This window comes from Cherax quadricarinatus, chromosome 10 (genome assembly GCF_038502225.1).
Source record: "Cherax quadricarinatus isolate ZL_2023a chromosome 10, ASM3850222v1, whole genome shotgun sequence".
NCBI lineage: Eukaryota > Metazoa > Arthropoda > Malacostraca > Decapoda > Parastacidae > Cherax > Cherax quadricarinatus.
This window is the reverse complement of record NC_091301.1, coordinates 51527845-51552728: the sequence shown is the minus strand read 5'-3', so window position 1 is coordinate 51552728 and position 24884 is coordinate 51527845. Positions and strand designations below refer to the sequence as shown.

Here is a 24884-nt window from a genome sequence, read left to right as displayed (position 1 = left end):
GGTATACTCAACAGACTTATCCCCCTATAATTTTTGCACTCTCTTTTGTCCCCTTTGCCTTTATACAAAGGAACTATGCATGCTCTCTGCCAATCCCTAGGTACCTTACCCTCTTCCATACATTTATTAAATAATTGCACCAACCACTCCAAAACTATATCCCCACCTGCTTTTAACATTTCTATCTTTATCCCATCAATCCAGGCTGCCTTACCCCCTTTCATTTTACCTACTGCCTCACGAACTTCCCCCACACTCACAACTGGCTCTTCCTGACTCCTACAAGATGTTATTCCTCCTTGCCCTATACACGAAATCACAGCTTCCCTATCTTCATCAACATTTAACAATTCCTCAAAATATTCCCTCCATCTTCCCAATACCTCTAACTCTCCATTTAATAACTCTCCTCTCCTATTTTTAAGTGACAAATCCATTTGTTCTCTAGGCTTCCTTAACTTGTCAATCTCACTCCAAAACTTTTTCTTATTTTCAAAAAAATTTGTTGATAACATCTCACCCACTCTCTCATTTGCTCTCTTTTTACATTGCTTCACCACTCTCTTAACCTCTCTCTTTTTCTCCATATACTCTTCCCTCCTTGCATCACTTCTACTTTGTAAAAACTTCTCATATGCTAACTTTCTCTCCCTTACTACTCTCTTTACATCATCATTCCACCAATCGCTCCTCTTCCCTCCCGCACCCACTTTCCTGTAACCACAAACTTCTGTTGAACACTCTAACACTACGTTTTTATACCTACTCCATACCTCTTCGACCCCATTGCCTATGCTCTCATTAGCCCATCTATTCTCCAATAGCTATTTATATCTTACCCTAACTGCCTCCTCTTTTAGTTTATAAACCTTCACCTCTCTCTTCCCTGATGCTTCTATTCTCCTTGTATCCCATCTACCTTTTACTCTCAGTGTAGCTACAACTAGAAAGTGATCTGATATATTTGTGGCCCCTCTATAAACATGTACATCCTGAAGTCTACTCAACAGTCTTTTATCTACCAATACATAATCCAACAAACTACTGACATTTCGCCCTACATCATATCTTGTATACTTATTTATCCTCTTTTTCTTAAAATATGTATTACCTATAACTAAACCCCTTTCTATACAAAGTTCAATCAAAGGGCTCCCATTATCATCTACACCTGGCACCCCAAACTTACCTACCACACCCTCTCTAAAAGTTTCTCCTACTTTAGCATTCAGGTCCCCTACCACAATTACTCTCTCACTTGGTTCAAAGGCTCCTATACATTCACTTAACATCTCCCAAAATCTCTCTCTCTCCTCTACATTCCTCTCTTCTCCAGGTGCATACACGCTTATTATGACCCACTTTTCGCATCCAATCTTTACTTTAATCCACATAATTCTTGAATTTACACATTCATATTCTTTTCTCTCCTTCCATAACTGATCCTTCAACATTACTGCTACCCCTTCCTTTGCTCTAACTCTCTCAGATACTCCAGATTTAATCCCATTTATTTCCCGCCACCGAAACTCCCCTACTCCCATCTGCTTTGTTTCGCTTAGGGCCATATATATATATATATATATATATATATATATATATATATATATATATATATATATATATATATATATATATATATATATATATATATACCCACATCGGCCAATTGACACCTCACTTGTTAGTACCCTAATCTCTTCCCTTTACCCCTCTTTGTCTCCACCTCTCTGTCCCTCTCTTTCTACCACTCTCCTCCTATCTGACACACACACACACACACACAGATACACACACACACACACACACACACACACACACACACACACACACAGATACACACACAGATACACACACACACACACACACACACACACACACACACATACACACACAAAGATACACACACACATTCACGCAGATACTGCAAACCTCACTCAAGGAGAAAGATCTTGGTGTGAGTATAACACCGAGCATGTCTCCGGAAGCACACATCAATCAGATAACTGCTGCAGCATATGGGCGCCTGGCAAACCTGAGAACAGCATTCCGATACCTTAGTAAGGAATCGTTCAAGACACTGTACACCGTGTATGTCAGGCCCATACTGGAGTATGCAGCACCTGTTTGGAACCCGCACTTGATAAAGCACGTCAAGAAACTAGAGAAAGTACAAAGGTTTGCGACAAGGTTAGTTCCAGAGCTAAGGGGAATGTCCTATGAAGAAAGATTAAGGGAAATCGGCCTGACGACACTGGAGGACAGGAGGGTCAGGGGAGACATGATAACGACATATAAAATACTGCGTGGAATAGACAAGGTGGACAAGGACAGGATGTTCCAGGGAGGGGACACAGAAACAAGAGGCCACAATTGGAAGTTGAAGACACAAATGAGTCAGAGAGATAGTAGGAAGTATTTCTTCAGTCATAGAGTTGTAAGGCAGTGGAATAGCCTAGAAAATGACGTAGTGGAGGCAGGAACCATACACAGTTTTAAGACGAGGTTTGATAAAGCTCATGGAGCGGGGAGAGAGAGGGCCTAGTAGCAACCGGTGAAGAGGCGGGGCCAGGAGCTAAGACTCGACCCCTGCAACCACAAATAGGTGAGTACACACACACACATTCACACTCACACCCACACACAGACAACACACTAATGCACTACAAAAACCTAAACCATATAAAAAAGGGGCCTCAAAGGGGAAGTCGAAGGCTCAGAGGATCAAAGGAAGCTGGTCCTGGTAAGTAAGAATGGATGGAAGAGCAATGTAAAAAGATGGAACAATATTTGGAATCCTAGAATATGAGCTAAATATGCTGAAGCAAATTACAGGGCTATAGCCCTGAGGAGACATGGCACTGGAAGTACACCCCTATTAAACGAAGAGCCAAATAGAAAGTAATGAGAAAAGACTTGCACTAAGGCCCAATCAGTCCACAATGCAAGATGGAGGAATGCAGGGGAGACTTGTTAGTAGCAAGGATAGTAGTAAGTGAGGGGGGAGAAGTATAACCAGTTTGTTTGGTGTTCTGGTAGCGGGTGGTTAATTATACGTCTTCGGAGGCTTCTTACTTTATTGTTAAGTCGTGGTGGGTACACAGGCTTGTGTGTTGTGCCCATGGCCCGGGAGGGCCATGCCCACGAGAGAGAGCTAGTAGGACTACTGTCTTGACTGAGTGACGTGTCGCCAGAGTGAGAGTGAGGCAAGAGCAGGCAGGCTGGCGTGCCCACCGAGAGGCCTGGCAGCACCTTAGTGCCGCAAAATATGAGCTAAGCTGGCAGACAGCATGACTGTGCAGACAGTACAGGCTGTCTACATACACTCGGCCACCTACTGCGCATCGTCCCGACGCGACAATACTGGTGGTAAAAAAAAGCTCTGTCTCTCTCTCGTAGGAACAGGGCACAGAACACAAAATAAAAACATATATATACATATGGACATGGAGAAAAAACTTCCCACAGGGAGGGAAGAAAAAAACGTGTGGGGTGTGCTAAACATCGTGGTCATAGGTAGTGAGCATCGAAGGGCATCACTGCACGCCTTCCTGTGTCTTGACAGAAACTGCAACATGGTAAGTAACATGGTACGGTCTTCTCTGGAACGGCGAAGCAGTCATCGTAGGAGTCGCTGCAGGTTTCACTCAACCTGGGGCACGACATGCTAGTGCCCTCGAGTGAGGCGTCGAAAAAACTCTGCAACTGGGCAGGACTTCTGGCAAGCGACTCAGGAGGACACTTCTCGACTGGTACTGTCGCTGGGCTGTCACTGCCGGCGAGCGTGGAGCGAGTCGTGGAGCGAGTCGTGGCAGAGACGACTGGGCAAAACATCTGGGAGTCGTAACATCATACACCAGACTGCAGTGAGAGAGCTAGCAGTCAAAGTGACATCTTTGTGCAGGCTGCTCACTGAAGCTTGTGACACGAGGCTGACGCAGCTCCTTCCGACAGGGCTAACTGCGGCTTGACGAGTGCCATTCTCTCGGCAGAGAGAATTAAGTTGGCCATTCTCTTACAGCAGAGGTTATTCTAAGCGTCCCCAGACTTGTTTCTCTACATATAACTGCATTCTGAAGGTCTGGAGGTGAAGTGAAACAAATCTCGATGGGAATCGTAGCAGGTACGATTCTGCAGAACATCACGAGTGATGAGCATAAGAGCTTTCTGTACATGGGGGCTCGAGCTCAGAGCTGCCTGATTGATAACAGCTGTCAAACACACTGGTCACATCGGGTGACTTAGCACAGTGGTGCTACTCAGGTCTGGCTCAGACCTCACTGGACACATGGAAACTTTACACACACCCGCGGTACATGTGGTATGCTAAAATGTGAGAACACTGACTGAGAGGAATTAATTAACACACGACATATATCTTCTTTCAAACTTCTCGACAATACTGAAATAATTACTAGAAACACTCGATGTGACATCATATGATGTCGCGAGGTGACGTCAGCAGCATTGTGACGTCAGCAGACATCTCGAGGTGACGTCAGGCAGACATCGTGACGTCATGAAGTCGGGCAGGAGCATCGGTGACATCAATGTGATGCAGGCAGCAGACCACAGCATGTAGCCTGGGACATCTGGTAATTCACGTGGTTTGTAGATCCACGTGGCATCGTCCACACCCCACGTGGCGTCGGGATCAACATGGTGTCGTGATCTATGTGGCTTGCTGCTCTACATGGCATGCTGATCCACGTAGCTTCGAGTGGCCTCGGGCACTCGGATACACAGCTCTGGCAATGAATTCACATGGAAAACAGCGGAAACACAGCAGAGGGAGTGAGTAGTGGTGAGTGTATGGTAGTGTGGTGGCGAGGAGCGTGGGTAGGGCGAGCATGGGCAAGGTGAGGAACGGTCACTTCCTCCTCTTCCACAAACACGTGGAGAAACTCACACTGGTCACAGAAATCACCACAAAACTCACCTCTGGCTTGCTGAAACAGCTGTGCTCAGCTGAACAACAGCAGAACATACAAGTGATGCTGAACACGTGACTTGAGAAACAGCGTGGGACGCTGTAGTGTGGGGTCACTGAGATGCCACTTAACAATTCTCGAAGAAATTAGGTAAATTCCGGCTGGATTCTGCTTGTACCTGTGACTGGATGCTCAAACGTGCAGACACGATATCAGGATACCTCGTTGTATAGGGTGATAAAGTGAAGATGACTTCATCCCTCTTCCTTCCTATCTCAGGGCAAACACAACTGCTGCGACCACCGCTTCCCACCATTTATAACCAGTTTGTTTGGTGTTCTGGTAACGGGTGGTTAATGATACGTCATTGGAGGCTTCTTACTTTATTGTTAAGTCGTGGTGGGTACACAGGCTTGTGTGTTGTGCCCATGGCCCGGGAGGGCCATGCCCACGAGAGAGAGCTAGTAGGACTACTGTCATGACTGAGTGATGGGTGTCGCCAGATTGAGAGTGAGGCAAGGGCAGGCAGGCTGGCGTGCCCACCGAGAGGCCTGGCTACAGAGGGCAGCACCTTAGTGCCGTGAAATATGAGCTAAGCTGGCAGACAGCATGACTGTCTGTGCAGACAGTACAGGCTGTGACAGGCTCCATGCAGAAGTTCAACCAAGAGTTACAGGAAAAAAAATAAGGGGGACAATGGCTATGTACAAACAGGACACAGAGAAAACAGAAGGAATGGCAATGGGGGGAGGAGAGGGAGAAGTCAGTATTTATTCATTGGCTTCAGGAGAGCAAAGGGAGGACACATTATTAACGATAGCAGAAAGAAAAACAGGAGACTGAAAACATCATCAAAGTAATAGGCGAGGAGGATATGACTGAGATAGTAAACTTTTCAGAAAATAGCAAGTTACTTGAGGGGAGAAATCTGCTGGTCAAAATGATTTTCAAGACAAAATTAGTGCAGAACAGAATCCTGCAAGTGAAACCTCGGCTGAAGGAATCAACATACAAGAGGGTGTTCCTAAACTGTGACAGAACAAGAACAGACCAACAGCAGCTGAGGGAGAAGACACAGAAACGAAAGGGGCTAGGAAGAGAGACAAGGACAGAGTCAGTAGAGGACAACCAGAGCTTGGCAGAGCAACAACCACAAGCACACACAGAGCCTCTATCAGAACCCCACACTTATAGCTCCCACCCTACAATATGTTGTAGAATTTCTTATCACACTGCAAGGCTCCCCACCCCCACCGAAACCAAGCTCACAGGAATAATAACATATGCCATCCTTCCAATGGAATATTAGATCCTGAAGAAAGAGGAAACAAAGGGGGTTGGAGCAGTGGCACTACTCGTCAAAGAAAAGGTGATAATTGTGGAGATGTATAACCCACCACAGAACAGCAGGAGGCCAAGGCAGGAGTATAATAAGAGTAGCAGAGCCATGGTTGACACACTGGCTGAGTGGCCAGAAGGGCTCATATGAGCAGGTCAAAGTTACTGATTGTCTGTGACTTCAATCACAAAGAAATTTACTGGGAGAACTTGGAGCCACATGGGGGGCCCAGAAACATGGAGGGCTGGAATGATGGAGGTGGTATCAACATGTAAGTGACACTACCAGAGAGAGAGGAGAGGATGAACCAGAATGACTGGACCTAGTATTCACCTTGAATTGTGCGGATATTGAGGGCATCACATTTGAAACACCTCTCGGGGCCACAGACCACGTGGTTCTGAGCTTTGAATACATAGTAGAGTTACAAGTGGAGAGGGAAGCAGGAACAGCAGGATGAGCAAAGCCAAACTACAAGGGAGGGGACTACAGAGACATGAAGAATTTCCTGCACAAGAAGGAGAGGTTTGAGTACAAACCTCTCCTCAGCTTCCATGCATATTATTTTTACATATTCCATAATCTCATTTTTTTATTTTGCTGCCAGTGTTCTGTCCCTCTTAACCTTCCGCAGAAAAATCTTCATGCCTCTTGTAGTTTGGCTTCATTCATCCTCCCCTTCCTGTTTCCCTCTCAACTTGTAACTATACAGTGTATTCGGAGCTCAGAACCACGTGGCCCCGATGGATCTTTCATATGTGATGGCGTCAGTATTTACACTACTCAAGGTGAATACTAGGACCAGTTTTGCTGGTTCACCCTCTCCTCTCAATCTGGAAGTGTCCCTTACGTGTTGATACATGAAGGTTTCCAGTACAACCTCCATCATTTTAGCACTCCACATTTCTGGGCCCCCATGTGGCTACAAGTTCTCCCAGTCAGTTCCTTTGTGACTGAAATCACCCAAATTAGTAGCTTTGCTCTGCTAGCATGAGCCCTTCTGGCCACTTCAGTGTGTCAACCATCGCTCTGTTACTCTCGTTATACTCATACCTTGGCCGCCTGCTGTTCTGTGGTTGGTTATACATCACTGCACTTACCACTTTGGGACCTCCAGACTGAAGTATTCCTATTACGTAGTCTCTTGCTTCTTCTCTGCCTCCTCTTTCCAGGTCATCAAAATCCCATTGGTTTTAGATGAGCAGTGTCACTCCTTCCTTTCTGTTTACTGTGTCTTTCCTCAGGATCTGGTATTCATTTGGAAAGATAGCATCTCTGATTATTCCTGTGAGCCTGGTTTCTGTGAGAGCTATGATGTCTGTCATTATTCCATCTATAATACTGTTTATGATGCATATATCCAAGCGGGGATAAGGCTTTGAAGGGTTCTTACTTTATTTGAATTCTACTACACAGGCAGGGTGTTTAAATTGCCCTGGTGCCAAACCTGTGGGGCCCCACTGGCTGTAAGGGAGAGAGGAGTAGGCTTGTAAACTTAGTCTCTCTCTCTCTCTCTCTCTCTCTCTCTCTCTCTCTCTCTCTCTCTCGTAGGAACAGGGCACAGAACACGAAATAAAAACATAAATATACATCTGGACATGGACAAAAACTTCCTACACTGATGGAAAAAAAAGGTGGGTGTGCTAAAACATGTGGTCCAAGGCAGTGATCCTCAGAGGCACCACTGCATGCACTGCTGCATCTGGACAGATACTGCAACTTCAAGAGACATTGGTATAGTTAAGCCGTAATGGGGTATGGTCTTGTCTATAATGGTGAACTCGCTGCAAGGTTCGCTCATTTTGGGGCACAACTTGCTGGTGTCCTCGAATGAGGCATTGTCAGTACTCGGCAACTGGGGAGATAACTCAGAAGGACATTTCTCGACCGGTACTGTCGCTGGGCAGTCACTGCAGGGAATGTGGCACAGTACAGCTTAGTGGTGCCTGCGAGAGTGAGTCGAAGCAGGGACGACTCAGGCGTATCATCTGGGAGTCATAATGTTCAATAATGTTTTTGATGTGTATAGCCAAGAAGAAATCAATTGTAAGGCTTCGGTGGCTTCTTACTTTATTTGGGTTCTACACAGGCAGTGTGTTTAAATTGCCCTAGTGCCCTACCTGCTGGGCCCTGCTGTGAGGGAGAGAAGAGTAATCTTATTGACTCTTGGCTACCTAGTGGGAGAGTGAGGCAGGGATAGCAGGGTGCGACACAGGCCTGAGTTTGCTACCACCTGCAGCTCACAAGACTGCCATCCCCACGAGCCCCTTTGGGGCAGGGCAGATGGCAGACCAGAGGCCTAGCTTCTCCCTACGAGCCCCGTGAGGGCAGGGACTATGGCTAGGCCTGGGGACAGTTTGTCCCAAAGATGAGGGGGTACCTGTACCTCCTCCCATGGGAGACTTAGGTCTCGAGATACTCCCCAGATAGGGAGCCAAGGCCGGGTCACCACTACTTGGAAAAGACCCGGGTCAGGAGAATACCGGCGAATAAAAAAAAATAGCATGGTGTGAGCTGAGCTCAGTAGGCCTATAGATGTCAGCACCAGCATGGCACGAAATATGAACCCAACTTGGACCGGGCAGGGTACTATGGGATTCCACTGCATACTGTGGGGTGGGAGCTGTGAGTGTGGTTTGCGTTGGGATAGTATGTTGGTCTGTGGGGTTCGGTGGGTGTTTGTGCCTGTTGCTCTGCCTAGCTCTGGTTGTTCCCTGCTGACTCTGCCTTTGTCTCTCTAGCCCTTTTCGTTTCTGTGTCCTCTCCCTTAGCTATCTTTGTTTTCATTCTGTCATGGTTGAGGAACACCCTCCTGTATGTTGATTCCTTCAGCCATGGTTTCTTGTGTAGGATCCTGTTCTTAACTGTTTCTGTCTTCAGAATCAATATGACAGGCCGATTTCTCCTCTTCGAGTATCCCCTATTCTCTGAAAATTTACTATCTCAATCATGTCCTCCTCCCCTATGTGTTTGATGAATGAAGACTGACCTCTCCCTTTCCTCCTCCCATTGCCTTTCCCTCTGTGTTTCTCGGTCCCATTTGTACATAGCTATTGTCTCCCTTATTATTTCCTGTAACTCTCTCACCTTCTCTACTTGCAACCCCCTCGCTTACTGCTGTTCCTACACCCAACAGCTCTTCCCCTGTCGTTCCTTAGCCTTGCCTTGTGGCCTGATAGGGCTTTAACGTAAATCTTGTCTCCTTCCCTTCCATTGGACCCCTGCTTTAATAGAGGTGTACCTGCTCTAAATGCCTTGTTCCTTCTGGGCACTGGCACTGTAACCTGCTTCAGCAGCTTCAGCTCGTGACTCCAATTTCTTCTTCTCTGCCCCCAGTCTCTTCTCCATTTCCACAGAAAGCTTGCCTAGTTTGCTTTCCCACTCTTGCTCCATCCTTTTACATTGCTCTTTCATCTATTCTTCCTTTCCAGGCCCATCTTCACGTGAGCCCCATTAATTTTTAATGGGCTAGGTTTCGTTGTGTGTATGTGTGCTGTTTGTGTGTGTGTGTGTTGTTTGTGTGTGTGTGCTGTGTGAATGTGTTTGTGTGTGTGTGTGTGTGTGTGTGTGTGTGTGTGTGTGTGTGTATGTATGTGTGTGTGTGTGTGTGTGTGTGTGTTTACCTATTTGTTCATACCTGTTTGTGATTCCAGGGGTTGAGTCATAACTTCTGGCCTCGCCTCTTTGCAGATCGCTACTAGGTCCACTCTCTCCCTACTCTTGAACTTTATCATACCACTTCTTAAAGCAACGTATGGATGTTCTCCAGACTTTTCCACTACCTGTCAACTCTATGACTGAAAAGCTACTTCCTAACATCCCTTTGACTCATCTGAGTTTTCAGCTTCTAGCTGTGATCCCTTGTTGCTGTGTCCCATCCTTGAAACATTCTGTGCCTATCCACCCTGTCAATTCCTCTCAGTATTTTATGTCTTTATCATGTCCCCGCTATCTCTCCTGTCCAGTGTTGTCAGGTTGAGTTCCTTTTACCTTTTCTCGTAGGACATACCTCTCAGCTCCGAGACTAATCTTGTTGAAAAGCTTTGCACTTTCTCTAATTTCTTGTCGTGTTTGACCAGGTATGGATTCCATAGTAGTGCTGCATACGCCAATATGGGCCTGACGTACATGGTGTACAGTATTGTGAATGCTGCATCAGTTATTGACCTCTTAGGCTATACTCCGTCTGCAGTCTCCTTTGTTCTTCCCCAAGCTCACAACTTCGCAATTGGTAGGGTTAAACTCCAAGACCCATTTGTCAGACCAGGCTTGTAGCCTGTCCAGATACCATTGTAGGCTTACCTGATCCTCTTCCAATGTATTCACCTCAATAGCTTTACATTGTCCGCGAACAGGGACACCTCTGAATCTATCCCTTCCTTCATGTCATTCACATATACAAGAAACAGCACCGGACCTACTACTTACCCTTGTGGAACCTCACTCACCACATGCACTCACTCTGACACCTTGTCTCGTACCAACACACATTGTTTCATTCCTGTCATGTATGTCCTGATCCATTGCGATACTTTTGCTCGTATTCCTGCTTGCTAGTCTAGTTTTTCAACCATTTTCTTGTGTGGCACTGTGTCGAAAACCTTTCTACAGTCCAAGAAGATGCACTCTACCCATCCCTCTCTCTCACGTCATACTTCTGTTACCTTGTAGTGGAACTCCAATAGGTTCCTGATACAGGATTTTCCTTCCCTGAAGCCTTAATGACTGTAATGTTTGAGCCCTTTCTGTTCTTGGTGCACCACCACTCTTTTCCTGGAAATTTTCTCCATAACGTTACATACTTGACATGTCAGCTACATTGGTCTATAATTTAATGCAGCCTGTCTGTCTCCTTTCTTAAAAATCAGGATTGCATTTGGTTTCTTCCACACTTCAGACAGTTGCCGTCTTTCAATGGATTTATTGAAGACTGTTGTTAATGGAAAAATATCTGGGCCCACTGCCTTCGAGGTACCTAGTTTCCCTTACAGTTCACCTCCTACAGTTCACCACCTTCACCTCCTACCACCTCGGCTTATTGGGAGCCTCTGTCACCACTGCGAGTACTTCCCTGAATCCTGAGCTGAGCTTCTCACATACTTCCTGCTCGTTCCCTTTGGGCTCTCCTCCTTCCTTAGCATGATTATCTGGTACTTGACTGTTGTTTTCCTCCTGATGAGGCTGTATAACAACTGTGGGTCCACTAGGTTTCTCTCCTTATCCATGCATATTCATTTCATGGTCTTCAGCTCAACTCCCCGTATCCTTGGATCCTTTGTCTTTTATGCTTTTTCCATGTTTTGGCCTCTCCGCAACTCCATATCAACCATGGGCTCCCTCTGATCTTTCCGTTGTTTCAGTTGCCCCTTGGTAAGAATGTCTCAATTGCCTCTCTTCACTTTGTCGTCATGTATTCAACCATTTCATTTACTGTTTTTCCCTCTAGCTCACTTACCCACTGCACCTCACGTAGGAATTGTCATACCTGTGTAGTTAGTCCCCTTTGGAAGTTTGGTTTCTCCCGTCCTTCTGGTACTCCTTCACTCTTCTTTGTTAACTTTAATATGTATTTATGCATGCTGTGTGTATATGTGTGTGTACTCAACTAATTGTGGTTGCAGGGGTCGAGACACAGCTCCTGGCCCCGCCTCTTCACTGGTCGCTAGTATCTCCTCTCCCCCCCTCCTTCATGAGATTTATCATTCCACATTTTAAAACTATGTCTGTATCCTGCCTCCACTACATGGAGACTGTTCCACTTCCTGACAACACTATAACTGAAGAAATACTTCCAAACATCCCTTTGACTCGTCCATTTGTGACCCCTTGCTGCTATGTCATATCTCTCGAACACCGTGTTTTCGTCCATCACGTCAATTCTTCGCAGTATTTTATGCCATTATCACGTCCCCCTTACCCCTCCTGTCCTCCAGTGTCGTCAGGTCGATTTCCTTTAGCCTTTCTTCGTAGGACATTCCCCTTAGCTTCGGGACTTTTTTTGTTGCAAACATTTGTACTTTCTCTAAATTCTTGACGTGCTTGACAAGGTGTGAGTTCCAAACTGGTGCTGCATACTCCAGTATGGGCCTGACATACACGGTGTACAGAGTCTTGAACGATTCCTTACTGATGTGTCGGAACGCTATTCATGGGTTTACCAGGCGCCAATATACTGCAGCAGTTATTTGGTTGACGTGCGCCTCAGATGTGCTCGGTATTTTACTCACCCCAAGATAAATTTCCTTGAGTGAGGGTTGCAGACTTTGGCCTCCTAGCCTGTACTCTGTTTGCTGTCTTTCTCGTGCTTCATGGCTTTGCATTTGGACCAAGCTTGCAGCCTGTCCACGTCCCTTTGTAGCCCTGCCTGATCTTCATCCGATTGAATTCTCCTTAACTTCACATCATCTGCAAAAAGGAACACCTCTGAGTCTATCCCTTCCGTCTTGTCATTCACATATACAAGAAACAGCACCGGTCCTAGGACTGACCCTTATGGAATCTCGCTCGTCACAGGCGCCAACTCTGACACCTCGTGACTTATCATGACTCATTGTTGCGTCAGGTATTCTCTGATCCATTACAGTGACTTTCCAGTTATGCATGCTTGATCTTCTAGCTGTCTCGCTAATCTCTTGTGTGGAACTGTGTCGAAAGCCATCTTGCCCTTCAAGAAAATGCATTCTATAAAATTTTGCCTCTCTCTCTCTCTCTCTCTCTCTCTCTCTCTCTCTCTCTCTCTCTCTCTCTCTCTCTCTCTCTCTCTCTCTCTCTCTCTCTCTCTCTCTCTCTCTCTCTCTCTCTCGTCATACTTCCGTTACCCTGTCATAAAATTCAAGTAGGTTTGTAACACTGGCTTTCCCTTCCATGAAATCATGCTGATTGTCATGTGTACTTAGCTCAGTGGTGACGTGTACTTAGCTCTGTGAAGTTCTGTCCAGTGTGTTCTCCGTGAATCTGCACAAGATGTCCTCTCTTGAGCAACTGTACCAGCAGCTGAAAGAGAAGCTTAGGGTTGCTAAGCTTGAGATACGGCGACTAACGGAGGAAAACAAGAGGATTCAAAGTAATCCTCCTGTTGTGAGTCCTCAGGTCAAGAGAGGAACTTGGTCAGTGGCCGGCCAACATGGAACAAAGCTGAAATTCAAGAAGTCTGTTGGAGTGGCAGAAACAACGAAGCTCCAGAACATTGTTGTGGAGACTTCCAACTCATTTTCGGTGTTACCAGACGAATGTGGATTGTCTACTGGGAACGTCACAACGAGCACCAAGGAAGCATTGGCAGACGTGAGTGAGACATCCCTTGATACCCCAGTGAAGACCATCAAGAACGTCACGACAAATTCCACAAATGAAGGTAAGAACATTGTTTTAGTTGGAGACAAGTTAAGTTTATGGATAGGGCCTTTTGTCTAAGGGACAGGAAGAGGAGGCACAGGGTATGTTTTCCTGGGGCTGGGATGAGGGATATTGTTAGCCGTCTGGACGACATCATGAAAGGTAATGGGAGCAATCCTACTATCTGCCTCAGTGCGGGAGGCAACGATGTTGGCAGATGTAGGAGTGAGGACCTGATTAACAGGTATAGGTCAGCAATAGAGATATTTAGGAAGAAGGGTGGGAACCCTGTCATATGTGGTATTTTGCCAAGGAGAGGAGTTGGAAACGAATGGTTGTCCAGGGCAATTGTTGTTAGGTAAGACACATATGCAACAGTTAGGTATCTTTATTTCGAAACGTTTCGCCTACACAGTAGGCTTCTTCAGTCGAGTACAGAAAAGTTGATAGAATCAGAAGAGACTTGAAGACGATGTAATCAGTCCATCACCCTTAAAGTTTTGAGGTGGTCAGTCCCTCAGTCTGGAGAAGAGCATTGTTCCATGGTCTGAAACATGTTTCAGACCATGGAACAATGCTCTTCTCCAGACTGAGGGACTGACCACCTCAAAACTTTAAGGGTGATGGACTGATTACATCGTCTTCAAGTCTCTTCTGCTTCTATCAACTTTTCTGTACTCGACTGAAGAAGCCTACTGTGTAGGAGAAACGTTTCGAAATAAAGATACCTAACTGTTGCATATGTGTCTTACCTAACAACCTGTCGGTATTTTATACCATTTTAATGGTGTCAATTGCTGGCTGGACAAATACTGTAAGGAAAATGCGGTAACATTCATTGACAACTGGGACCTCTTTTATGGCAGAAATGACATGTATGCCAGGGATGGGGTTCACTTATCTAGGTCTGGGGTGGGGGCACTGGCAACGGCAGTGGAGGGAGCTGTTAGGTCTTTAAACTAGGAATGGATAGTGGTATGGGTTTTGGCATGAATACAGTGAGTTCTAGGGGAACTAGTAATAGGCAGAATGAGGTGGATATTGGAAAGCCAATGACACTAGGCGACAAGGACAGTAATAGGTTTAGTGAAAAACAGATATGAGCAGGAAGGGTAAAGAGAAAGGAGGGTCTTTAAAATTATATTATGCTAATTGCCGTAGTGCTAGGAATAAGATGGATGAGTTGAGATTAGTTGCTAGTGCAAGTAACATTGATGTATTTGCAATCACAGAGACATGGTTTAATTCCAAAAGTCGGGACATGCCTTCGGATTGTCACATTCAGGGTTTTAAATTGTTCCAAGTAGATAGAAATATCGGTAAGGGGGGTGGGGTGGCATTGTTGTCCGAGATCACTTGAACTGTTGCATAAAAACGGGTATTAAGTCTGAGGTAACACATACAGACTCTGTCTGGATAGAATTTTCAGAGGGGCATAAAAAATTGATTCTAGGAGTGATATACCGTCCCCCAAACTTAGATAGGGACCAAGGGAAATTACTGTGGGAGGAAATTGTTAAGGCCACAAGGCACGATAATGTAGCAATTCTAGGGGACTTTAACTTTAGTCACATTGATTGGAATTACTTGACTGGGAATTTAGAATCAAATGACTTCTTAGAAGTAGTTCAGGAATGTTTTTTGAAGCAGTTTGTGACAAAACCTACAAGGGAACATAACCTACTTGATTTGGTTCTGGCGAACAAGGAAACCCTTGTTAATAATTTAGAAATTAATGAGGAACTCGGCACAAGCGATCACAAATCAATTACCTTTAGCATAGAATGGAAGTATGATAGTAGGGACAACTCAGTAACTGTTCCAGATTTTCGCTTAGCATATTACAATGGGCTTAGAGGACACTTACCATCTGTTGACTGGGCTAACGAAGAGTACTATCAATATGACAGTTTTCTGAACACTATACATGCTGCTCAAAGAACGTTTATCCCGTATAAAGAAATTAGATCAAATAGAAATGACCCAAAATGGATGAATAATAGGCTCAAATATCTACTAGGGCATAAGAAAGGAATTTATAGGCGTATCAAAAGAGGTGAGGGTCATCTTATGAATCAGTATATTGATATTAAGAGGGACATTAAAAAGAGGATAAGAAAAGCTAAAAGGGACTATGAAATTAAAGTTGCTAGGGATTCAAAAACTAACCCAAAAAGTTTTTTCCAGGTGTATAGAACGAAAGTTAGAGATAAGATAGGTCCCCTTAAAAATAACTATGGGCACCATACTGACAAAGAGAATGAAATGTGCTCGATTTTAAATAATAGTATTCCAGTAATTAATATTTATAGTGGGCCTGAAGAAGATAAATTATGTAACGTCACAGTCACTAGTGAAATGGTTGTGAAGCAGATAGACCGACTGAAGCAAAATAAGTCGCCGGGTCCTGATGAGGTTTTTTTCAAGGGTTCTTAAGGAAAGCAAAATAGAACTCTGTGAACCATCAACTAATATTTTTAATTTATCTCTTCAAACAGGTGTAGTGTCGGATATGTGGAAGATGGCTAATGTAATTCCTATTTTTAAAACAGGGGACAAGTCGTTACCGTCAAATTACCGCCCAATAAGTCTGACCTCAATTGTAGGCAAATTACTAGAGTCGATTATAGCTGAGATTATAAGAAGCCATCTCGATAAGCATAGCTTGATTAATGATACTCAGCATGGATTCACGAGAGACTGTTCTTGTCTAACTAATTTATTAACTTTCTTCAGTAAAGCATTTGAGGCTGTTGATCACGATAAAGAATTTGATATTATTTACTTAGATTTTAGTAAGGCTTTTGATAGAGTTCCACACCAAAGACTGTTAAAGAAAGTGGCAGCTCATGGCATTGGGGGAAAAGTGCTCTCGTGAATCGAGTCATGGCTCGCAGACAGGAAGCAGAGAGTGTCCATAAATGGGGTTAAATCGGAGTGGGGATCTGTAACAAGTGGCGTACCACAGGGAGCAGTCTTAGGCCCGTTGTTGTTTATAATATATATCAATGACCTTGATGAGGGTATTACTAGTGATATGAGCAAATTCGCCGATGACACAAAGATAGGTAGGATAATTGATTCAAACGTAGATGTTAGGGAACTTCAGGAGGATTCAAACAATCTCTATTCTTGGTCAGAAAAGTGGCAGATGCAGTTCAATGTAGATAAATGCAAGGTTCTGAAGCTCGGGAGTGTCCATAACCCTAGCACTTATAAATTAAATAATGTAGAACTTAGCCATACAGATTGCGAAAAGGACTTGGGGGTTATGGTGATCAGCAACCTTAAACCAAGACAGCAGTGCCTAAGCATACGTAATAAGGCAAATAGGTTATTGGGATTTATATCAAGAAGTGTAAGCAACAGAAGTCCAGAGGTCATACTGCAGCTTTATACATCATTAGTAAGGCCTCACCTAGATTATGCAGCTCAATTCTGGTCTCCATATTACAGAATGAACATAAATTCGTTAGAAAACATTCAGCGTAGGATGACTAAATTAATACATAGCATTAGAAATCTTCCTTATGAAGACAGATTGAAGACTCTTAAATTACATTCACTTATTAGACGAAGAATGAGGGGAGACCTGATCGAAGTGTATAAGTGGAAGATGGGTATTAATAAAGGGGATATTAATAAGGTCTTGAGGATATCTCTACAAGAGAGAACCCGCAGTAAAGGATTTAAATTAGACAAGTTTAGATTTAGAAAGGACATCGGAAAGTATTGGTTTGGAAATAGGGTAGTTGATGAGTGGAACAGTCTACCTAGTTGGGTTATTGAGGCTAGGATTTTGGGTAATTTCAAATTTAGGTTGGATAAATATATGAGTGAGAGGGGTTGGATTTGAGTGGATAGAGTTATCAGAGCTTATTTCTTGGGTAGCATTGAAAATTATGTTGGACAAATGTTTTGTAAGTGGGAGGGATTGTAAAGGACCTGCCTAGTATGGGCCAACAGGCCTGCTGCAGTGATCCTCCTTTATGTTCTTATGTATAAGTCTGTTCCCTTTTAGGTGCTCCACCACTCTCCTGAAAATCTTCTCCATGACTTTGCATATTATTCATGTCAGTGACAATGGTCTGTAGTTTAATGCCACGTGTGTATCTCCTTTCTTAAAAATTGGAACTACATTTCCCGTCTTCCACACTTCAGGTAATTTCCCAGTTTCAATGGATGTTGGAGATTGTTGCTAGTGACACACACAGTGTCTCTGCTCCGTCTCTAAAGTTTTCACGGGGAGATGTTGTCTGGTCCCACCGCCTTTGAGCTATCTAAGACAAGATAAGATAAAGATTTCGTTCGGATTTTTAACCCCGGAGGGTTAGCCACCCAGGATAACCCAAGAAAGTCATTGCGTCATCGAGGACTGTCTAACTTATTTCTATTGGGGTCCTTAATCTTGTCCCCCAGGATGCGACCCACACCAGTCAACTAACACCCAGGTACCTATTTGCTGCTAGGTGAACAGGACAACAGGTGTAAGGAAACGTGTCGAAATGTTTCCATCCGCCGGGAATCGAACCCGGGCCCTCCGTGTGTGAAGCGGGAGCTTCAGCCACCAGGCCTCCGGTGGAGCATCTTCACCTCCTCGGTTGTGTATATTTCGTCCAGCACATGTTGGTGTACCCCTTGTTGTGTAGCCCATTATTCTGGGTTTCCAGGGTCCTTCCTTTCTTCTCTGTAAATACTTCTTTAAATCTCATGTTGAGCTCCTCACATACTTCTCGATCGTTTCTTGTGAATTCCCTTCCTTCCTTCCACTCCCTGATTACATTGTCTTTGACTGTTTTTTCCCTCTTTCCCACTGAACCTCTTGCAGGAAATTCCTCATGCGTATGTAGTCCTCCCTTTTGTAGTTAAGCTTCTCCCTTTGTGTTTCTGCTTCCTTCTCCACTTGTAACGCTACTATGTATTTGAAGCTCAGAACCACGTGATCACTAGCTCGGAGGGGCCTTTCGTATGTGATGTCCTCGATATCTGAACTACACATGGTGAATACGAGGTCCACTCTTGCTGGTTCTTCCTCTCTCTCTCTCTCTCTCTCTGGTAGTGTACCTGATATGTTGGTGGATGATTTTTTCCAGCACCACCACCACCATCATCTTGGCTTTCCACTTTTCGGGTCCCCCATATTGCTCCAGGTTTTTCCTGTCAGTCTCCTTGTGACTGAAACCACCCATAACTAATAGCCCTACCCATGTGGGCTCTTCTGGCTACCTCGGCCAGTGTGTCCACCATTGCTCTGTAGATCTCTTCATATTCTTTCTATTGGCCTTCCTGCTGTGATGTTCTGTGCCGGATTGTACATCACTGTAATAACCAATTTAGGGCTCCCATATTGAACTGTTTCTACTATGTAACCCCTTTAACGCCTATTCTGTCCGTTCCCTCGATTTCCTCAAATCTCCACCGGTTTTTGATAAGCAGTGCATCTCCTCCACCTCTGATACCCGGCTGGAAATATTGCGTCTGTTATCATCCCCGTGAACTTTATTTCTGTAAGCGCTATGATGTCAGGGGACGTCTCACCTATTTGCACTCAACTATTTGTGGTTGCAGGGGTCGAGTCAGAGCTCCTGGCCCCGTCTCTTCACTGATCGCTACTAGGTCCTCTTTCTCTGCTCCATGAGCCTTATCATATCTCGTCTTAAGGCTAAGTATGGTTCCTGGCTCCACAACATCACTTGCTAGACAATTCCACTTCCTAACAACTCTAGGACTGAAGAAATACTTCCTAACATCTGTGTGTGTGTGTGTATGTGTGTATGTATGTGTGTGTGTGTGTCTATGTGTGTGTGTGTGTGTATTTGTGCATGTGTTTGTAACACCAACCTCTGAAGAGAAACTGGAACCTACCTGCATAGAGTCGACGATGAGGAGAGTGTCCATGATGAAGGACACGTTGACCAACGTCGGTCCTGAAATGAAGAATACTTAAATATGTTTTAATATTAATGAGGTTATGTGAAATCTTAAAAAAAAAAGATTCACTAATGCACTGTATTAGCAGCCAATATTACATCGTCCATCCTGGACAGAGACAACATGAAAACTCAAACTGCAAAACCACGCCAGATGTTGTCTGGAGAAGACATGTAATACTTTATTTTGATGTCGAGGAGTTTAATGTTGCTTTGTTTTAATTATGAATAACTTTATGAAGTTTAAGTTTATGAATATATAATTCTTTGTAATGTTTTCAGATAAAATTCCTGATTGCTAATTTGTTTACCATAACCTTTAAAGAGAGGAGCATCCTACTGACCGTTAAGGAGTGGAGCATCCTACTGACCGTTAAGGAGTGGAGCATCCTACTGACCGTTAAGGAGTGGAGCATCCTACTGACCGTTAAAGAGAGGAGCATCCTACTGACCGTTAAGGAGAGGAGCATCCTACTGACCGTTAAAGAGAGGAGCATCCTACTGACCGTTAAGGAGAGGAGCATCCTACTGACCGTTAAAGAGAGGAGCATCCTACTGACTTTTCAAGAGAGGAGCATCCTATTAACCTTTAATGAGAGGAGCATCCTACTGACCGTTAAGGAGTGGAGCATCCTACTGACTTTTAAAGAGAGGAGCATCCTACTGACCGTTAAGGAGTGGAGCATCCTACTGACTTTTAATGAGAGGAGCATCCTACTGACCGTTAAGGAGTGGAGCATCCTACTGACTTTTAAAGAGAGGAGCATCCTACTGACCGTTAAGGAGTGGAGCATCCTACTGACTTTTAAAGAGAGGAGCATCCTACTGACCGTTAAGGAGTGGAGCATCCTACTGACCGTTAAAGAGAGGAGCATCCTACTGACCGTTAAGGAGTGGAGCATCCTACTGACCGTTAAAGAGAGGAGCATCCTACTGACCGTTAAGGAGTGGAGCATCCTACTGACCGTTAAGGAGTGGAGCATCCCACTGACTATTAAAGAGAGGAGCATCCTACTGACTTTTCAAGAGAGGAGCATCCTACTGACTTTTAAAGAGAGGAGCATCCTACTGACTTTTAAAGAGAGGAGCATCCTACTGACTTTTAAAGAGAGGAGCATCCTATTAACCTTTAAAGAGAACAGCATCCTACTGACTTTTAAAGAGAGGAGCATCCTATTAACCTTTAATGAGAGGAGCATCCTACTGACTTTTAAAGAGAGGAGCATCCTATTGACCTTTGAAGAGAGGAGCATCCTACTGACTTTTAAAGAGAGGAGCATCCTACTGACCTTTCAAGAGAGGAGCATCCTACTGACTTTTAAAGAGAGGAGAATCCTACTGACCTTTCAAGAGAGGAGCATCCTACTGACTTTTAAAGAGAGGAGCATCCTACTGACTTTTAAAGAGAGGAGCATCCTACTGACCTTTCAAGAGAGGAGCATCCTACTGACCTTTCAAGAGAGGAGCATCCTACTGACCTTTCAAGAGAGGAGCATCCTACTGACCTTTCAAGAGAGGAGCATCCTACTGACCTTTCAAGAGAGGAGCATCCTACTGACCTTTCAAGAGAGGAGCATCCTACTGACCTTTCAAGAGAGGAGCATCCTACTGACCTTTCAAGAGAGGAGCATCCTACTGACCTTTCAAGAGAGGAGCATCCTACTGACCTTTCCTTGAGTTCTCTCATTTTGTTCTTGCAAACTTTCAAAAACATTTTCTGTCTATAAAGAGATCTGCAATCCAGCAATTTATAAAGAATAAACTTTTATACAAAGAGTCTAATATCTCCTGATAATGCCAGTGATGATGATAGATGTCTTCCAGTTATTCCAAGTAAATGAGAAACAATTTTGAGAAAATTCTTATAATCTACTCGTCTAAGGGCATTTCTTCCATAGAAAGACCCATGAGAAAAATGAAGGACTTGCGTTTTGACAATGGATATCTTTATATATATATATAAATTTTGTAGAACTTGTGATGTATACCAACAATCTTCACTAACGTTGAATTGACAGAGTTCCACTGGTAAATTATGGCAGTCTTTCAGCTTCCGATTTCAACAGTTGGTGCAGGTATACCTGGGCCTCTTAGCCTTGTTCATCAGAATGCCATATATATATATTTATATATTTAAATAATGCTTTCTTAAAAATATCTCAGATGATAAGAGGTTTTGGAGTAAAATAGATATATAAATGCCGCTAAAAATGCATCACAATTACATTTAAAAGACTCTTACGTATTTTTGGTTAAAAAAGATAAATAATAACAACACAAATATTTGATTTAGTTTTAGTGCGACTATGTTTGTGCATGTATCAAGAATAGCAAACTACGCTGTTAGTTTATTCGTCAGGAAATAAATGCCCAGATACGTTTTTTTTATAATATAATAACCTGTCCAGTAGCTCCAAACAAAATGAAAAGCGTTCATTGTGACATTTATAAGTGTTATTACAGCTTATCTGCTCTGGGTTACTGGGTAAGTAGGTTGGATATAAAGTAAGCAAAGAATTTAGTATTTCTCAGTTATTCACCTCCAGGAATGCTGGGAAAAGCTCAAGTTTGATAGTGGTAGTTTGAGAAGCAATATTTTAACTGGTAGTCATGCAAGAAGTGAATCATTGGTTATGGAGAGCATAGTAAGTAAAACAACACTAAAAAAAAATAGGGAGAATTGGAAATGGAACCAACGAATGGGACACAGGAATACAATGAAGCACTTGAAAATGTTGAGCAATAGGAAAAAACATAATACGAAAATAATGGAAGACTCGAAAACAGTGAGAGAAAATTAATGGTACACAGGAAAACAGGACACAAATTGAAAAACAATAAAATAAGTGACGCAAACGAAAAGAGAAACGAAAGAAATCGACGGAATTCCAAAAAATGGAACACAGCTGATGAGATATTATAAGCTAAATGACTTATAAATTTATCTTTGGAGGAACTGACCTTGTCGCATCTGAGGCCGGAGTGAACCATCATACTCCTTCAGGTTCAGGATCTCTTCCAGCCGTACTTGGAAGCCCATAACCACGCTCGACCTGAAAGGTAAGACGTTGTAATACTCTGAACATTGTAGTATTCTGAAACATAATCCACTGACTTACACAAACCAAATAAATTATTCTCGATCGCATTCTTATGGATCAATCTGAAATAGACTATTGATTTTCTCTGAAATGTAAGTAATGTAGGTGTTGTACAACATAAATATTTTTAGTGTACCTATATCACATCCACGCTACTGAATTTCTCTAAGTCATAAGCTAGTGAATTACCTGCACATTTCATTACCCTTATGTGACTTTTAGTACAGTGAAGGAGGGTGAGGTTCACCAGGACAAGGATCCAAGTTACTTTTCTTCCTTGGCTGGTTGTGAAGAATGGAAGTCTTACATGTTTCCCACGTTCACCTGTCCTTAAATAGGTACCTAGCAGCTAGTTGAAGTAGAACATAGCTTCATCACTAAGCTTTTCCAGTTCTGTTTCCCCTAAACCATGGAAAACATTCAGTAATTTTCTGGTAATAACTATATTATATATATATATATATATATATATATATATATATATATATATATATATATATATATATATATAATTAACAATGGCCGGTTCGATAAATATTCTTTCACAGTACAGCCTGAGGCTAAATCCGCCTGATGATCGCTTTTATCGACAGGTTAGTCCATAAATCTGCATACCATTGTTTAATTTAGAATATTATAACCAGTGTTCTTGCAATATTTCTTATGTTTAATGATGGAAGGTTGTCGAGTCGTGGTCAATGACGGTCATCAGCAACACTGGAAACTAGTTCTCTAAGTGTAGCTTTGAGTATTAAGGAAGTATTGATGGGATATCTATCGTCTCTCTCTTCTCATTTTCCACGCACATAGAGAACTACAAACTATATTTCTATTAGGACTCCTCAAAGGGACATCTTTAAGAGGCTGAATTAATTATACTCTTAAGGCTTTCTATTCTTTGTCTTAGTTTCCGATGTTATTTTGCACATAACTGGGAACCGCCTCATACAATCGTTAACAAGGACCACATTCTAGAATCAGTTTACACGTTTAATTTCCCTAAGACCAAAATTACTGAATCCATTTCCACGATCCTGGAAGAGATCAGATAAATTCCAGAATTCTCAGTGACGAAGCTTCTAACGTTCACACAAATTAAAAAAAAAAAATACTACGATAGGGGGGGGAAGTGAAATTTAAATTTGTACTTACAGATTTGACCAATATATACATAAAATTATGAGAAATTTGTTTATTGCCTTTGAATTCCATTAAATAAATTTCAGTTTACCTCTGTTGAACTACTTCGAAATTTAAAGGCTGGTTGATCTTAAGGACAGGATAATACTTATCAAGTTTCGTTGCTTACAAACACATTTTTTGGTGTAGTAAATTAGTTAAAAATACTGAATCGTTGGAACACGTGTCATAACTGAACAATGGCTCATCTGACGGGCTTCAGATTTTTACAAATGGTGTAACCTGGTGGCTAAAGCTCCCGCTTCACACACGGAGGGCCCGGGTTCGATTCCCGGCGGGTGGAAACATTTTGACTCGTTTCCTTATACCTGTTGTCCTGTTCACCTAGCAGCAAATAGGTACCTGGGTGTTAGTCGACTGGTGTGGGTGGCATCCTGGGGGACAAGATTAAGGACCCCAATGGAAATAAGTTAGACAGTCCTCGATGGCGCACTGACTTTCTTGACTTATCCTGGGTGGCTAACCCTCCGGGGTTAAAAATCCGAACGAGATTTTATCTTATCTTATACTGCCATTAGACAGCATAAGTCCCATTTTGCCAATTTTATTGAATTAATAGTAATCATTTATTATTAAATAACTAATGAATACATTTTTGGATTGGTTTGAATATATTACTGATGATTCATTCTGTAGGAATGATGACAAGTCGTAAGTTAAGGCCGAGTAGATGCATATTTCAAATTTTACCGAAATACTTAAAAACTTGGGATTGTTTTAATCAGATCAATTAATCGAGAATATTTTCTCTGATTGTCCTCAAAAGTGTAACATTGGTGGAATTGACTTAAAAAAAAAACACTATGTGCTGCATAAATTTCAATTTGGCATTTTCAATAGCAAATTCTTTAAATATAATTACTAGTGAATGCCTGTTCTAGTCAGCTTGGAACCCTGACGGAGGTGTATCCTAAGAAGCATCAGTACCAATCATTAGTACCAATAATTAGTACCAATCATTAGTACCAATCATTAGTACCAATTTTACATATTTTGCCAATTTTATCGAATTACGTTTTCCATAAAATCAAACTAAAATATTTTTTCT

General features: G+C 43.1%; 1 protein-coding gene across 2 annotated transcripts in view; it reads right to left on the bottom strand.

The window, feature by feature from the left end:
• The window catches only part of LOC128688079 (glycine receptor subunit alpha-2), a 135137-nt gene that overhangs the window by 73171 nt on the left and 37082 nt on the right, over positions 1-24884 (bottom strand). For both annotated transcript variants that reach the window (XM_070083819.1, XM_070083820.1), the window contains exons 2-3: positions 22497-22588; positions 19471-19532 (exon numbers count right to left, since the gene is read on the bottom strand). In XM_070083819.1, the coding sequence (XP_069939920.1) occupies positions 19471-19532; positions 22497-22588 (154 nt within the window). The remainder of the gene's footprint in view (positions 1-19470; positions 19533-22496; positions 22589-24884) is intronic.